The following is an 18,710-nucleotide window of genomic DNA, read 5'->3' as shown; positions in this document are numbered from 1 at the left end:
TTGGCTTCTTCATATCCAAGTCTTACACCAACCCTGTTTTCTCAGCTCCCTCATTATATTTAAAATGTAGTTATAAATTTAAGTGGTTGGCTCATTTTAATTTTTAATAAAAACACCAGAAATCAGAAGCTGTATTAAAGTAGTCCTGTTTGGAGGTTACAGTTCCATTACAATCACACTACTACTGTGCAGATAATTATCGCGTAGGAACATGTGGAACCTTTTTGAATATAACCTTCTTTGAGGCGCACTTTCGTCTGCTGAAGTTGGATTTAATGTTTAAAAACTGCCTAAATTCATCTGGATCAAAGGCATGGGGAATAAAATAGATGATTAAACTGGGTGCTTGTACAAATTAAGTTGTGACTATTAAGAAACTCTACTTACCTTCTTGTGAGACTCAAACTGTCTTTAAAACCGTTTGGAAAAGATTTCCCAAAACTTTTTGGATAGTTGTCAGCCTGTTAGAATACCAAAAGGACTCTCGAGTTGGCTGCTCCAAATAAAATAACAATAACCTTCTGAGTAATTCATGTCTTACTTCTTTGGGCGGAAAGTTGAACTACATACATGGTCTCTGATATTCCTTCCAATGTTCAATTTTTACAAACATAATCACACCTCACACAAACAAAATAATTCCTTCACACCACACTGTATTAGCAATAGGCACCTTATAACATGGGAACATTACATAATACAGTACATTTTCTTGAAATTGATCACAGTAATTTGTTTCACCAAAAGTAACTACCATTAAAAGTATAATTAAGCAAATACAGAAGCCAGCTTCTGGATCTTTAATAATCATTTTAATATTAATGGAGGTGACTAATACTTCTGTTACAGACTTACTGGTCTGCAAAATAATTCAAGTCAGTATTTATTAGACAACAAAATAACTGAACGAAAGGATACTTCTAAATAACTTAAAAGAAGTTATGACCTTAAAGGTTTTTAAAATTATTTTCCACACAAGTTCCGTGATAAAATAATTTAAACATGTGACTGATTCTGCAAGTTTTAAAAAAAATTACTTTGAAAGTTACGAGGAAATATTTTTCTTTGTCCTGTGCCTTCTTCCTCTTTTCCTTCCTACTTCTGTTCTTCTCAATATATAATATTATGAATGCAAACTCAAGAATTCAAGGTGAAAGATATAATTTTCCTTCATAGAAACCATGATCTACACTGTATAGTGAAAACAAGATAAAACTTGGGCAGAATCAAACTTTTTTCAAAAAAATACAGGCTGAGAAAACCCCCCACAAATTAAGATATACAGTAAGATTATCTTTGGAAAGTAGATCTTTTCTCTTTACTAGAAATAGCAAAACGTTCCCTATTTTCTTCTTTCCCAATTGCACAGTTAATTAGCATACATTCCAACAGTGTGCATGAAAAAAATTTCTAAGCCAGAGGTATTTAAATGATTTCTTCATAAATGTTTTGGCTAATTCAGAGGCTAAGAAAACATGATGTTTAGTTTCTAATTAGATAGTCAAGAAACAAAACATATAATTTCTGAGGCTTAAACTAAATATGACCCAGAAAAGATTTGTCATTGCGTTAGCTATTAAGTCTCCCTTCTCTGCAAAACAAAACAAAAAAAGTACTGCTTAAGTGTACATAATTCCAGTAAACTTCCAACAGCTCAGCTTCAGATGACCTAGATGAAGTGAGTCATCTTTCAAGCCTGGAGTGGTCCAAATAACACAGATAACTTCATCAGTAACAGCTGGAAAGAGATGCTGGCCCCAAATCAGGCCAGATACCCAGTCTTCAGTGTCAAGGAAGGAAACAAAGTCCAAGCTTCTAAAACACGTAACGGCAAGTCCAGGAACGTGGCCGGATATAATCCAGAAATGTGGGCTTCGAGGAAAAAAAGAAATGTAGCTTACTTCTGGGCACTATATGCATGAGTTGTGGGGGGAGATAGGGGCATTGATGTTATATACTCACAACTCTAAAATCCCTCCCAGCATTTCAGTAACCTTTAAGTTATAAGCAGCTCAATAATTCAAAAGATGTTCCTTATTTTTATCTATAGCATACATTTATTTGATTTAGAGGCTTTCCATGAAGTTTTTAAAGTCCAGTAAGCCCTACACAACTGCACTTCTATCCAAATTTCAAATAGGTACCACCTCTTTACGTATCTGGCATTTTATTTTAGCACACCCCTACTCTGAGTAGTCCAGAGCAGTTCGTTGAAATGCACACAGAGGATTAACAGGAAATACGGAGGGCACACTAGGGCAGCCTAACAAAAGCAGTGTAGACAGTGGAAGCTTTGGCAGAGAAACTGATTCATTTGATTGTGGGCACCTTCAGTTATAGGTGTCTGTGAGAAATACCCAGACAGGTATATAAAGACATCACCCTCCGAAATATGTGGGAGTTATCCACATACAGCTACTAAAAGCTAAAGCTCTAAGAATGAGACTCTTACATAATCATGAGGGGGAAAAACACACAAAAGAATCAAGGGAAGTGGGATCCTAGGCATATGATTGTAGCTGGACATTTTTACAAAGAGTTAATACTTTGGAAAGGAAGGGGTAAAAAAATACATATATGGCCTTAGCCAGCTTGGATCAGTGGTTACAGCGTTGCCCTGTGGACCCAAAGGGTGGCAGGTTCGATTCCTGGTCAGGGAACATACCTCAGGTGCAGGCTGGATCCCCAGCACTGGTTGGGGCATATGTGGGAGACAACCAATCAATGCATCTCTCTCACATCCATGTCTCTCCCCCCCCAACTCCTTCCTCCCTCCCCTCCACTCTAAAAAAACAAAACAAAAACAACAATGGAAAAAATATCCTTGGGTGAGTATTAAAAATAAATAATACATACATATATGTTTAGGTGTGTGTGGAGGGGAAAATACACATCTCCTACGTTTTTAGGACACAGGAAGAAAATTAGAAGGAGATAAAGAAAAAGCAGTAAAAGGGAAGGAAATTTTTAAAAAAAAAGGGAACACAGCAGAGTTCAAAGTGAAGAAAAGCAAAGAAAAATTTCAAGGATAGTGCAGTAAAATCAGATGATGTTTCTCTCCCCTTAACATTAATTCATCATCTTCTCCACTACTCTCCTTCCCCTTAATATTGCCTTCCAACCCTCACAATTGGGGACAAACATGTCACTTTTTCACTGCAGCCTGACTGATGACTCACATTTTTCAGAGGACAGTGCTGACGTGCATACCACTCTTGAGAATAAAAGCACAGGAGGACTCCCTGGCCCGCAAAAAGGGACGCCCACATCAGGACATTCCAAATTGGCCTTTTCCGGCTGTCATTGACAATGAAGTTGAAAGCCACTAAAGTCAGGAAGAGAACAAAGGTATACATATCAAAACAATCTATAAGCAGCCTCAGGTATCTGCCGTAATCATCTCATCATCACAATGAGCATCAACTGTGTGTGTGAGTTTTATTCTGGCTACTGCTCCTATAAATAAAAATGAAGCTTCAGTGTTGAAGTTTATTAGTCTGTGATTAACTAGAAATCAGGTAGTATTCAGAATAGGTGAAAATATATTTCATGGAATCATTCATATTCTAACTTATCCCTTTCCCCCACCCAAAAAAGGGTCAGCTTTTTCAGCAGATGAACAATGACAGAGTTAAAGAATGGGATGCTGTTCTTTATTTTCGTGACCTACAAAATCAGTGTGACTGATAGTCTTCAAGAGGTTATTTGGTTCATTTCTCTGCTTCAAAGTATAAACATCCTGAAAGAGAGTTGTGTATAATTACTCAAAATCAATGTTCTTACTCTCTGATGAGCAAATTCTGCCTTGAGATGGTATTACTGCTTATTATCTAGTTTCCTACATTGATTTTATACTTTATTTTCTAAATTTCTCTTTTGGCATCATCTTCAGTCCTGTGGCATGCCAAAATACTTACTTCCAAAGAACATGAAGAGCACGAAGAGCACTGGGTAGAAAAAGCTCAAGCAAACAGCCAAGGCGTACTCGTGCACGACCGCAGACACTGCAAAAACGGCCAACATGGCAGCAGACCTGAATCTCTTGGTGAAAAACTAGGGTAAAGGGAAACGTCAGAAAGCAGTTTTTAATCAACCATGAGATTCAAGATTACAACTCATCAGTCTAAATACACTCTGCTCTGAAGAATGTCTCAAAGACCCATATGACCAATAGGTGAGATATAAATCCAAACACAGGTGTTTCTCCACTTTGACCAGAACTCCCCTCCCCCAAAAAAGGCTAGAGGGAGATTACTTGTTATCAGTGAGATTCAAAAGAAATGATCCATAAATGGCGAATCATTTCAACTTCTTCGAATGCTTGTGTGCATTCTTACTTTGTAATTACGTAGAATAAAATCCGCAGTGAAAACATGGTACTAGACCCAGTAACTATCCATACTGGCCTCTAAGCAGTACTAGTCAAAGCAGGAGGTTTCTTAGACATAAATAGCTCGCAAGAGAATTAAAGACAACTAAGTATAATTTCTTCCAGCTGCACAATATTAATACTTTCTGGAAAAGGATCTCCATTTCTTGAACAACATCAACTAAATCTTGCTGCTTACCCAGAGAAAGTCCTTGTAAGCATAGTAATATAGCCAGTCATGGACCACCACATTCCAGGTCCTATAATAGTTGGAGTAGGATGTGGAGTTCCACCAATCCTGAGGAAAAAAACCCAAAGCAATAAAACTACAGACACCACACACACACATACACAAACACACAAAGCCAAAGCAAAAAACCCCTAAATATTCCCAAAGAACATACACACATAATACCCAGAGTGTGTTATGATAAATTGCTAGTCCATACACTGATGTCAGAAAAATCTTAAAAGGCATTTTGGTTATTCATGTTCAAGAGGACATTAACTCTAGTTCTATATATGATTAATTCCCTAGTTTCACTTTGTCTCATTATGAAACAAGTTATGGTGGAAGAAACAGAACATATACAATCAATCTAGTATTCCTCTAAACAGCAATCTGTAAGTCCCCATTGCCTTGCTAAAACACAATGAGAGAATTCTAAGGTCACATAGGGTTACGTAGCACGTTAACGCTAAAGAGCTGTTTGTTGTATCAAATAAAAAACTTAAGTTGTACAAGGAGTGAGATGGTGGCTACCTCCAAAACCTGGTGTTCCTATATCTTTATCTTGCTCCCTACTTCAAGATCAGACTAAGGGAATCAGACAACTAAAATTCACAACCTGCACTTATTTATTTCTTTGAGAAAGAAGTGGCAGGCTTGGAGAGGTGCCAAAACCACAAGCAAACTAAACTCTGGACCCTGGCTCTAGTCTAGAGCTTAATTCCAACTTTGGAAGTATAGAATAATATTTCAGGCAGAATTAATGCCTTTCAAAAATAAAAGGAGAAAGTTATTTCCTTCCTTCAACAACCTTAAGTGGAATAATTTGCTGAAATTACTCCTACAGCACCAGAGACAATTTCAAATGAATTTTTTAAAAAAATTATTTCACAATGTTCATGTTAAAAAGCTAGTAGCCAACAATGCTCAAATACCTGACAATGAGGACATAATGTGAAAAGAAAAATGAGTCCAAATATATATTACCTTATAAAACATTCTGTCACCAAAGCGTAACATCTCAGCAAAGGCATTGAGCCAACAGTGCAAAAAGGCAAAAAAGGAAAGGAACAGCCCCAGCACACCTAAAAATAAAATTAACAATACTGAGACTTAACAAATAGTTCACATACCAAGCAGCTAATTATGTCATCACCTGCTTAGCTAGAATTACTTTGTAAAATAAAAATTATTATTCCAGCTTACTCATTCCAGAGGTGATAGTGTTCTTCTGAAAGTTAATTATTTTAATTTTATAAAGCAGTAACTTCCTTCCAAATGAATTTTACAGATGACAAATGACTCATTTCTGTTTTAACAGAAATGCCTAGATGTATGGCTTAACTTGATACCGAAGGCCCTTTAAAATGTGGTCCTTATGCATTCCTCTAAACCAGTTGTTTAAAACTGGGGGAGATCTCCCCAACTCCCACCCAACAGGGACATTTGACAATTCTGAAGCCATTTTTGGTGTCACACCTCAAGGGATGGGGGTTGTGCTATTGGTATCTAGTTGATAGAGGACAGAATGTTGTTAAATATCCTACAATGCACAAGACAGCGTAGGCAAACAAAGAATTTTCCAGCCCTGAATATCAACAGTGATAAGGTTAACTTATCTCCAACTCCACTCCCAGGGTTGCAAACATCGTACATAACTGGACTCCAGCCATTCTAAAGTAAGTCTATGCTTTTGCACCCATCCCACTATCTGAAAGAACCTTCCCATCACTTCTCTGACAGGCAAGCATCTACCTATTTTCAATACCCAATATTAAATGTTATCTCCAATATGATACAAAGTTCATCAGCACTTTGTTTACCCTCCTTATGTAGTATATGTTACACTATAACATAAGTATTCATTTACTCAAAAATATTTAGAGAGCATCTGCTATGGGTTAGACACTTTGGGAGAGACTATGACTGGCTGAGTGGCTATAAGGCACAATCCTTGATCTCAAGAAATTTGCAGCCTAGTGAGGAAGGCACACATATCCTACTAGAGGGACAGATAAGAGTCTACTAAAATAAATCTTGGAAAGCAATCAGGAAGGGTTATTAGAAGTCTGGGAGAGAGAGAAGAAAGAGAGAGGTGATCATGGAAAATGTTACCAACATTTAATGGGTACAGAAAAGGAAAAAAGTAAAGAAAACTATATCTAATTAGACTGCAAGCTTCCAGAGAGTAAAGAGTATGTCTGTTCACTGCTATGTCGTCAGCACCTGAAATATAGTAGGTATTCACATATCTCCAGAAAAAAATAAGTGGAATGAAGCAAGTTAGAAGATTGCGGTATGGCTGGAAAGACAGGAGAATAAGAGAAAGTGGCAAGCGAGGCTTCAAAACATGGTCAACAGCCAATGCTTCATGGAGCCCAGAGTAAAGGCTAAAGCGATACTGGGTTTAGAATCAGGAAATTACTAGTGATTTTAATAAAGGCTATTTCAGTGGCCTGCTTGGATTAGGAGCAAGATTATGGGGGAATAAAGCATAAACATGCATTATCCAGTCAGGGAAAGCAAAACTTGAGTAAAAGTCCAAAGACCAATGGAAAAATTGGCCTGAGACTGAAATATACTTTATTTATGAGAGAGATGGAAAGGGTCAAGATGGGTATAGATATGTAGATGAGTTTACAGTGAAAAGCAGGTAAATCAAAGATGCAATAGCTTTCTATTTTCCTTGCAACTTTATAAGTGGCCAAATTACCCAGTACCCGTGTTACCTGGCAAGATGGAGTTAAATACACACAGGACCAGAACCCGAGCACTGAAGGGCTCTTGCTTGATATTCCGAAACAAGGGGACACAGAGTCTCTCAAAGACGTAGTACATATAAAATAAGCAACCAAACACCTGGAACACAGCAAAGATACAGTCATAAGAATGATGGCTTGATGAGGAAAGATGGTGATTTTCCTTCAAAAGATACATATGTCACCTCTAATGTTTACATATATATTCCATTTAACACTAGCATATAAGATTGCCAAACTGTACCCTCCAGGTATTACTCGGGCCTAGTTTCTACCATACCTTTTCCCAACCCTTTACCAAATGGCATTTGTTAAAGATCAGACTCTTGGAACCTGCTTTTCCTGCTACATGAACCCATAACAAAAGAATTTATTTCATAAATGGGTATTTGATTGAAACAAGAATTTAAAATGGTATCTTCTGGTATTTGATTCTGATAAGGGGTTAGGGAGGAGTGTAGGGGGTCAGGCCCACATACATATCCAAAAATATAAAAACAGGAGGGGAGGGGGAAATTAATGTCAACACTGACTGAAGTAACCAAATGGAATTACTTTAATTAAAATAAATTATTTTAATGAAGAAAATTACTGTTGATGTTAGCAAAACAAACACTGTTCACTGTACTGAGAATAATTTCAAAACTTCAGAAAGAATTCTAACGTTCCCAATAGACATGAATTTATCAACACTTTAAATAGATTAAATTATTACAATAAATTCAAATCCCCATCTCCCACCAATCACCAATCCTTAGACAGTGAAAAAAAACTTACCTGTGCAAACTGCTTAGCAACATAACCCCACCTTACAGTGGGAGTCCTAAAAAGGAAGGAACAAAATACATTTGCTAAATAAAGTACATTCTGTCAAGAATTACTGTGATCATATCAGACTGCTAGAATCACCATTTGGGGCAACCCAAGCCAGTGAGAAAACAGAAATGAAAACTCATTCTACATTCCCTGTAGCCCTACGTGAATTGGCACCTGTCACCCGTCCCACCTCACTCATGGTGCACACCATGTTTGTACTTCACAGTGCCATTACCTGGGATAGTTGTCCCGGTAGATGAGCGTAGGCGCGAACAAGAAGTACAGGTACTGACCGACTGTCGGTACTGGGACAGTGCCTGGAATAGGAAAATTGGGCTAGGTCAGGAGCTCTCATCAGAACTACAAAGGGAAAGCAAGGAAGCACAGGACAGGGAAGAATAAAATGACCTCTCCTTAGCTTATGTTGTTTTTTCTGACCTCCCAAATGACGACTTCTTATTCTGATATTAATACACCAACCCCTCTACACTAAGTTATTCCTGTGACTTCGAGATAACTTCTAGTTTTGAGCAGCAACTCAAAGAGTAATAAGCACACATGGGTGTAATGAGTATAACATTCCATAAAAATTACACAAAGTTACAAGAATCTAATGATCAATGTTTTTAAACTGTAGGTACCAAAGCAAAATGGAGACAATCAGGAAATAGTGAGATAGTCTTCCAAATCAACGTGGAGCCTCATATTTAAAATCAAACACAATCACAATACCTGCAGGAAAGAATATGCATCCCAGTAAACACCGAAGGCTGAAATACCCTATGAATAATCCTTAGACATAACAGCATTACATACTTGACTTCTCCTTAGCTGAATTTAGTACCCGAGGCACATTCTCTCTGGCAAATGAATGGACCTTCATTATCATACGAATCTAAAAACGGAGGGGAGAGGGAGAAAAAGATGAATTTTCTACCATTGTCTTGTCTCATATAAGCAACCCCAGAACAACACTAGATTGCAGTCATGTAAAGAAAGTTTTAATTTTGCATATACCAACTGAAGTTTACTGTTACAGAACAAATGAAAAATAACCTCTGAAGAAGGACATATTATTTTGCATCCAACAGCACCATCACAGGTATATTACAAATTAAGAAATTAAAAGCCTATACAAAGAAAGGTTCCTGACATGGTCCTTTTCATTAGTCAAACAGAGCATTATGGACAGCCAACGTTAAGAAAATCTGAAGGGTGGATGAACAAAATAAATCCATTCTTTAGATGGGAACAGTTATATGACAAAACAATGAATATGACGGTTCAAAAGTGGGGGTTTTCATTACAAAAACATTTTACAGTATAGATGACAACTACAAAAAGTGTTCAAGAACAAATTTGAACTCATCCAGAACAGTCCAACATTATTTATTTCAATTATTAAGAATCAGAGAATGCTGAAGCTGGAAGAAATTTTATGAGATGAGATGACCTAGTTTAACACTTTAATTTTAGATAACAGCATAAAGAACCAGTTATAAAAACGTATCCAACTAAAACAACTAAAAATAACAGAAAATCAGTATTATATTCTTATAATAATGACAATATTATTATTGTTCTAATTATTATTTTAACTAAGCATAGCATTGCTTTGGGCAACACTCAAAACCTTACCTGTTCAAATATAATAATGCTCCGGGAAGCTGGTGGCAGGGTATATGCTAATACAGCATATGTTGGTCCAAAACCTAGAACTCCAATCTGGAAGACCATCAAAAGCAAGCCATAGGAAATAGAGTGGATCACTGGATGAGAACTCTTGCTGTAGCCTCTCGCCCAATGTTGAAAGAGAAAATAGGGAATTGAAAGTGTACTCAAGAACATGGCACACCATGTCCATATAACAACAGGTAATTGGCCAAAAGCATAATATATGAGGTTGAACTCAAGCACCAGCCTGTGGGGAAAAAACCGGGAGAAAAGATACAAAAGCACATTTTTCAAAATATGCATTCACTCACAGAATTCAAAACTTTCAGGCCCCAACTCTCAACTTTAGGAATATCATGTTTTTCAAATGTTAAATTCCAATAAGTTACTTATTTTTAGTACCAACCTGAAATGCACACACTAGAAAAATCATATATAGAAAATTCTCCCATTTAGGAAAATTACCTAGAAACTACCAATTATAGTCTACTCAAATAGACCATTTTAAAAAATAAAAGTAATGAAACTTCTAATCTCCTTCTTAGTTGTACTTTTAAGAGAGGAATCTCAACCTCAAATCAGCTGCTTTGGGATTTTCTGAAGTAAATTTAACCCAATCACCCTCTATCAAAATGTAAATATAGCGACAACTCCCAGCACCACCCCGTGAGCCAACCAGCCACTGCCCTTCCCTTCTCACCTCCCCTCGTCGATGTAATCTACCACCAGCGTGCTGAGCACGAACAGGATCAGGAGGGCGATGAACATGTGATATATCGTTCTGATGTGGTCCACCTCAAACAGCTCGCTGTAAATGCAGTTCGAAGGGGTAAAATGAGTAATCTGCATTTGATTTTAAAACACTATATATTAAAGGCTTTAAAGCAGTCCGGAAGATACTTAATCCACCCTCTAAAAACACCTCGAACAGTAATCACAGAATATTAAACCTGAAGTAGAGACAGTAAATGACACAACCAAGGCAAATCTTAACGGAAGAGCTCAGGGCAAGGCTTTTTCCTATAAAACGATACTGCTTCCTAGAAAACAGCATGGATATCAAACATTTAAAACAAATGGTGTGCATTCTTGAAAACCTAGCAGAAGCGACTGTTTTCTAATGTAGGAAAACAGAGAACAGAAAAACAATTTCAAATGCTAAAAACCTTTTTAAAAAAACCCTATTCTTACATACCACTCCCTACTCTTAATCTATACATACACACATACACACACACATATACATATATCAAGTACTACCTATTTTCCAAGATGTTAAGATTGCATTTCTATAATGCTAATAGTCAACTACCACCCTCCAAGTCTATAAACGTAACCATTTACAAATACTTTTACTTTCTATCCTCTTTGATCTTTTTGGGCTACTTTTAAAACACAGCAATTACTTTCTAAATGACTTTTTCAAAATAAGGATTTTTTTATATTTTATTAAAACAAATGTTTTAGCTTTGTTTATAGAAAGATGTATGCTAATCTCCTAAAAGACATTTTGAGGAATCGAAAATACTATTAAATCTCTGGATTAAGGATCCTCAAGTCCTAATAAAAACTCACCTGAGCCATAGAATGTGTTTTATTTCCTTGACTAAAAAAAATTTCAATTAAAGTATATTTTAATTTTGTTTATTTTTCATATAGTAGAATACTATCATTAAAATCTTAATTATATGAGGGGTGCAGGGGGTCAATGGGTAAAAAGGGGACATCTATAATACTTTCAATAAAGATAAATTTAAAAATATATATCTTAATTATAATGTTCAAAATACTAGTTTTACTTTTCCCTTTTGCATGGAAAGCCTGCATTCCCCCCAAGATAAAGATTTTAAAAGATAAATCTCTTCAAACAATAGTATGGCATAATACTCAAGAGGTATTCTACATTAGATGTTCAGAAAACTTTGGCCTTCTCATCAAAATTAAGTAATACAGGTCAACCTGGCTCACAGAAAGTCAATTCTGGTAAGTATGATGCATTTTTAAAAGAAAAGAGCATTAATCACTTAAGAATCACCAGCCCAACTACTTCAGGTGACCTATACTAATGCAGGTTAAATTATAGCATTATAAGAAGGAAGGAAGGGAGGGAGGGAGGGAGGGAGGGAGGGAGGGAGATTTATTCAGAGAATATTACAAAAGAAATATTAACTACATACTCGAAGTGCACCTTTAATTTTCAGTTCACAAATGATGTCACCACAACTAATTTACATTGCCTGATGTTTTTTGTTTGTTTTTTTTTTCTTCATAAAACCCACACAATCAGGGTTTCAAAATAAGTAAATATGAGAAAACTATCATGTGTTTAAGCTGCCTAGTCAAAGAGATTTAAAAATTACATATCGCCCAGCCGGGAGTGGCTCAGCGGTTGAGCGACGACCTAGGATTCAGGTGATCAGGGTTCGATTCCTGGTCAGGGTACATGCCTGGGTTGTGGGCTGCAGCCGATCAATGACTCTCTCATCATTGATGTTTCTGTCTCTCTCTCTCTCCCTTTCCCTTCCTCTCTCTGAAATCAATAAAGTATATAATATATATATATATATATATATATATATATATATATATATATATATATATATATATATTTGGGTAACCAGTTCTCTGCAGCACAACTTCAAGGAGTTTATCGAAGGACAGATAACCATTCTGATTGATTTCTAACACCTCCTCTGAAACTAGATAGAGAGCCTGGAGATCAGAAAGGAGCGAGACAGCAAATGTACAAAATGCAGTATCAAAACAAATGATTTATATGAATACAGAGCAAACTCATTAAACATTCACAGATTAAGCAATGATTCCAACAATCAGGATAGTGTGTGTTTTTTTTAAATTCAAACTAATAATTATCAAAAGCACTAAAAATACTCACTCTAAGAGAGATCGCCTTACAACAAAAATCTTTCCATGTTCTGGAGGTGCTCTCAGATCTCTGTGAAGAGCAAAAATTAAAACAAAATGTAAGTACTTCAAGTATATAAGAAATTTAAACTTAAGAATAAGAGGAAGAATATTACCAACTATAGCAGGTAAAATTAACTAACTGCCATCTCACTGTGATCCAGGTACTATGATTAGGATTTTATGCATGTTGGCCCATTACTCCTTCTGAACAATGCTTTGAGGCAGGTATATACCTATCTGGTTAGGGAGGAAAAGGTGTTAGGAACACTAAACTAAGTGCTAGTTCCTGACATCACACAGACAACCACTCTTCCTTCTCCTAAGCATCCTTAAGGTCATAGACAGGTCCCCAGCCATACGTACTCTGATTCACATCCTGTTACTGGTCTGTTCTTGAAAATGCACTGATTAATGTCAAAGGACTTCTGAAAATCCCCAACAGCCTCCTGATCTTAAAGGTTGCTTCCAGTTACTAACATCTGTTAACATCTACCATGATCATCTTCTTTTGGGCTTTGGGCAGTACTGTCAGCACTTCCTTTGACTATTCCTTGGTTAAAACTGTCCTCCAGAACAGGAGAAACTGACAGAGACCACAAAGGCATAAAACCAAGGAAAGCACAGAATGGCAAATTAACATTACAGTGGCCTTTGATAGCCTTCCCTCCATGCTCTGGATGACTGACCTATTAGAAAAATAGATACTAATGCACTGTTCTTTATAACAAGTATTGTGGAGAGTACAACAGAGAGGCAGAATAATGATGTGACGAAAAGCATGGACTCTGGGTTCAAGTCCTGCTGTGGAATCCTGGACGTTTAACTGCTCTGTGCTTCAGTTTCCTAAACTGTACTATGCAGACAGTTATACTACGTACCACACAGGGTCAGTTTGGTTTAAATGAAAAGCACTCAAGTGTCAGCACAGTCTTAAATGAAGTATATACATTTGTTATAATCCACATATTAAGATAGAGGAACCCACCCTTCCAGTGGTTAAATAATATGTCCAAAGCAACACACAGCTAATGAAAAGTAGTGCCAGGGGCTGAACCTGGGCATTTTACTGCAGTCCACATTTTGACAGCTGGCTACACTAGAGTAGATGCCTGCATTAAAAGAATCTAATCCTCATACTTACTTAGCTCTATGGTTGTTCTTTCCTCCAAGAACAGAAAAGGATGTGAGAGTACGCCCACCGCTGTCTAATGATACTGATCTTTCAATGAAATTGGTCACAAAATCATCAAAGTGAGTGCCAACTTCCTTCATAAAAAATGGCTTCAATTCCTAGAATTTTAAAACAAATAAAGGAAAAAATAAGAACACATGCTTATGGGTTACTAGCATTTTTCTAAAGGGTTCTCTTAAACAGAGCTGGATTAAAGAAATCCATTTTAAGTGAGTTCACAGGAGTAAAAACAGAAATAATTTCTATAGCTGACCTGTAGTTTCAGAAATGGCCACTAAAAAGCAACATAATTTATGTCTTTTAAAAACTTTATACAGTTTTAAGCATATCAAAGTAATCACCTACTAAATGAACTACAGATAATATATAAAACCAAAATAACAAATGATAAAAATGACAGTCTATTTTTTCCTCTTCAAATTTTTATCTGGAAAACAACAATAAATAAAAATCAGTATTACATAATTTTAAGTCCCTTTTCTTCTCAAGCAATCCCTTCACCCAAGTACCCACTGTTTATATTTTAGATCATGTCATTTCTGTATATTACCAACATTTATATAATATTTATTCCTAACTCCATAGCTATGTTTATCTTACCCTAACTCATATTTTCATAACATAAAATTGTTACACATTTTGGTCCCAGACTATTTTTTTTTTAAATATACCTTTACTGATTTCAGAGAGAGGAAGGGAGAGGGAAAGAGAGAGAGAAACATCAATGATGAGAGAGTTATCATTGATCAGCTGCCGCCTGCACGCCCCCTACTGGGGATCAAGCACACAACCCAGGCATGTGCCCTGACCCAAAATCGAACCATGATCTCCTGGATCCTAGGTTGATGCTCAGCCTCTGAGTCACACCCAACCGGGCGGTCCCAGACTATTTTTAACATCCAGTTTTTGAAAAGTATGATTATAATAGGCCACCTACTCTGGATGCTCAAATTATAAATATCGGTATTTTTAAACTGGCAGGACCTAGCTACGTAAAAGAAAACAAAGTATTACTAATTCTTTAATGAAACGGGGGGCGGAAAAATGCTCTTTCTTTTAATAATTATTTAGGCTAAACCTAAAATCTCTGAAGGAGGTTTTTCTAGGTTCTGTTATAAGAGTCTCACCATGTCCTTTCTTTCCAGTGTACCTTAGGGAACTACATATGAAGGCTTTTCAAATTGCTCTGTCTCCCACAGTTCCCAAATGCCTTTTCGGGCCTGAGCAGTAAGAATACACTAAGATATCGCCTTTCACAAGACAGCTGATGGAGATGGGAAATACAACACAAGAAGAGGGTGGCCAGAGCAATATAACCATCAATGAAGACTCAAAGAACATATAATAGTTTAGCAAACAAAGAAACAAGAATGAGATGATTGGCAATGTCTTTTTAAGCTTGGAGTTGAGCTGAAACCTTGAAAAAGTAATAAGACTTAATTTTACATGAAAAGTGGCAGAAGACAATGGGATAAAAAGCAGAGATACAGAAAAATGTAAGTCAAAACAGAATATGTAAATGATGTAGGCTGGTTTTAAGGACAAAATATAGAAGTATGTTCCCTGAAAGAAAAAAGTTTTTATAAAATTATTTTTTCATATTAAGGTTATCTAATAGTACTTTATTTTAGCTCCTTTTGCTTGCTCCATCTCAATTATATGTCCATCCTCATTTTGAAATTTTTCATTAGTATGTTTTCCTAACCAAAAACAAAATAACCCCCCTCCCAAAACGACATGAAGAAAAAAGGTTCTTTTCTCACTTAATCTCTAGAATTGGACTGATTAACAAACAAAGGGTTTTTTCCCCAGCTACAAAAATGTTGTCCCATGTAGAAATATACTAAAAAAGAAGGGAAAGAATTCATTCATTCCACTAAGTGCTGGGTACTGGGTACTGTTCTGGGCACAGGAGATACAACAGTAAACAAAATCTAGTCCCTGTGCACCTGGTACTTACAGGACATGTAGTATGCCAGATGGTGTTATGCAAAGAAATAAAGCAGAGGGATGTGGTGGAGGGGTGTTATTTTTCATAAAGACGGCAGAGAAAGCCTAAAGAGTAGATAACATTTGAGAAGATGTGAAGCTAAGTTAAATGGGCAGAAGTTAGTGGATATCTGTGGAAAAGTACTAGGAAGAGCCCTGGCCAGTGTGGCTTAGTTGGTTGGGCATTGTCCTGTGCACTAAAAGGTTGCTGGTTGGATTCCCAGTCAGGGCACATGCCTGGGCTGCAGAGGCTTGATCCCCGGTAGGAGGGTGTAAAGGAGGCAGGAAATGGATGTTATGCTCTCACACTGATGTTTCTCTCTCTCTTGCCCCCTCTCTCTTCTCTCTGAAAATCAATAAACTATTTTTTTTAAAGTACTAGGAAGAAAGATCCATGAATGTTCAAAGCTCTGAAGCAGGAACACCCTCGGCATGTTTCATAAATAGCAAGAAGCAAGACTTCATAGCTAAAGCAAAAGAGCAACAAGAAGTAAGGTCAGGAAAGAAGGGGGGATGGCAGGAGGGGGTCTAAACCATGTAAGGTCTTAACACTTTACCCCTTACTCATATCAATCAGCCCATTGATATTTTACTCAACTTTACCCCTTACTGATATCAATCAGCCCATTGATAATTTACTCAACTATACCCCTTACTCATATCAATTAGCCCATTGATATTTTACTCTACAGTAAAAAAAGAAGCCTGGAATCTTGAGATGTGGCAAAGAAAGGCAAGCTATTTCTTTCAGCACGATTCCTCATGCTTTGGAACTAGTCTCCTTTCCAATTTAAGTATTGGGTTAAGTAGACCAGAAGCATAAAAAAGACCATAATGAATGTTCTATAAATGTCAGTAAAAGCTGCTAAAATCAGATCCTAATCCACCCAACTCAAGCTGAATGGAGTAGTCAACTCCTTATGGCACAAAGTCTTGTGCCTTATTTACTAGTTGCCGACAGAGGAGCCTTTACCTTACGTTCCAAAGCACTTGAAACTTCTAGTCATGTAGTAAGAAACCCTACAGCAATCGCCTTACCCTCATCCTTGTCAATTGTACCCTTTTCTTTTCTTCTTCCTCCTAGTCCTTTCATGTCCCCTCATTCTCTAGAACTCCTGCCTTTTCTTCTTTTACAGTCATCCCATAAATGAGGGTATCCCTTGTTATCTCAACTCGCTATCTCATCTCAGGGACCAGAGAGATTTGGATGAGGAGTGCTTCTAGTTCAGCACCTGCGGTGCTGAGTGAGCTACACACGCCCGCGCTTACAGAGCCGTGTATCAATGAAGAATGGCATACACTGTTAATGGTGCAGTGAATGCCACACAGAACAGTTCTAAGTGAGAGAACCAAATAAAAAGCAAAAAATTAAACCACAGACATCTTAGTAGCATGAGGGCAAGTAAAAGGTGGTTACTGGTGTTAAGTCTCCTTATAACTTTCTTTCACAATCTCCCTCCCCCAACTCTGACTCCAACCTCGGACACCTCACACAGTGCAGAACGCTGCTTGGGTATGCTGAGCTAAAAAGGATCCTCTTTTAATATTAACTCACAGCTTTTATTCCTGCAGTAAAATTTATATGTAAGTGGCACATAAATCCATACTTGAGCTAGTACAATACTAAGGCAAAAGATGTTTTTAGTGCTAATTATAAAGTAGTAAAAGAAATGTAAGCTTTCAGCCAGGCAGACCTGGTTTCAAATTCTACCTCCACCACTGCATGTGGTGGCCTCAGGCAAGCCATTTCACTTTCCTGAACAAAACTGAGATGAATAACATCTAACTTGCTGAACTGGTATGTGAACTTTTTAAAAGCCCAAAACAAAAACTCTGCAAAAATGCACAGCATGGTATTTGGCATAGTTGTCACTCTATAGATATTTGTAGCTCCAACCCTTCCCACTCAGTTGGAGCTAACCTCTGATGATAGAAACAAAACAATGCACGATAAAAACTTCAGTTAAGCCAATTCTGTCGTTTAGTGCTATTTCTATTAAAAGGTGGCTACTTAAATCCACCACGTTCCTATGCAGAGCATTACACTCATTAGGTGCCTAATGCTCATTTTTTAATGCCTTTCTTCTCTGAGGAATTTAAGTTGATAGAAACTGCTGCTAGTGGGAGACAAGGAAGAACACCACTGTGACACTTTGAAGTTTCCTTAGCCTCCTCCTTTCATATATTCAAATGCTGATGAAAATAAAGAGGGAATATTGAAAAACACAGTACAAGAAACACTCCACTCTGTCTTCTTCTGAGTCCTCTGATAACATGAAACTGGCCTCGATTAGAACATCAAACCATGATCATAGTCAATCTGAGTAATGTCTAATATCAGTAACCTGAAAAGGAGGCTGAAAGGTGAGAGGCTTTCTACTTTGCTTATCTCCCCAATCTCATCTCTATTAATATTAATTTCACCCAGCCCATGGACTGTCCCAGCATAACGACAGATGGACAGAAGGACAACTGAAGAAAGATAGCAGGCCCTTAACTAGAAACTAGAAAAGCAGGTGAGTAGGTAATCTATGAAACAGAATCACTGGATTTTAGAGTTCAAAGAAACCTCATTTTTAAAAATAAGCAGCTGAGGTAGGTAGCCTTTAAGATTCTAAGAATGGGGAAAACCACTATGAAGCAAATATCCTCTAGCTGAAACACACAGTGAAGGCACGAACCACGAGTAACTGGACATGAACCTAGACAAACAGGGTCTAGGGACTAGATCATGAAGGACCTTTTAAATCAATA

General features: G+C 37.1%; 1 protein-coding gene across 1 annotated transcript in view; it reads right to left on the bottom strand.

Annotated features, from left to right (window-relative positions):
• Positions 1-636: 636 nt before the first annotated feature.
• Positions 637-18,710, bottom strand: part of SOAT1 (sterol O-acyltransferase 1) — a 44,278-nt gene continuing 26,204 nt past the window's right edge. Inside the window, exons 4-16 of the mRNA XM_081122169.1 lie at positions 13,917-14,065; positions 12,744-12,803; positions 10,548-10,655; positions 9,812-10,094; positions 8,990-9,068; positions 8,409-8,490; positions 8,135-8,180; positions 7,328-7,457; positions 5,586-5,683; positions 4,569-4,667; positions 3,918-4,053; positions 3,180-3,325; positions 637-1,872 (exon numbers count right to left, since the gene is read on the bottom strand). Coding sequence (XP_080978295.1) covers positions 1,816-1,872; positions 3,180-3,325; positions 3,918-4,053; positions 4,569-4,667; positions 5,586-5,683; positions 7,328-7,457; positions 8,135-8,180; positions 8,409-8,490; positions 8,990-9,068; positions 9,812-10,094; positions 10,548-10,655; positions 12,744-12,803; positions 13,917-14,065 — 1,473 coding nt within the window. The 3' untranslated portion in view covers positions 637-1,815. The remainder of the gene's footprint in view (positions 1,873-3,179; positions 3,326-3,917; positions 4,054-4,568; positions 4,668-5,585; positions 5,684-7,327; positions 7,458-8,134; positions 8,181-8,408; positions 8,491-8,989; positions 9,069-9,811; positions 10,095-10,547; positions 10,656-12,743; positions 12,804-13,916; positions 14,066-18,710) is intronic.

This window comes from Miniopterus schreibersii (genome assembly GCF_964146895.1).
Source record: "Miniopterus schreibersii genome assembly, chromosome: 19".
NCBI lineage: Eukaryota > Metazoa > Chordata > Mammalia > Chiroptera > Miniopteridae > Miniopterus > Miniopterus schreibersii.
This window is presented reverse-complemented; position numbering and strand designations above follow the sequence as displayed.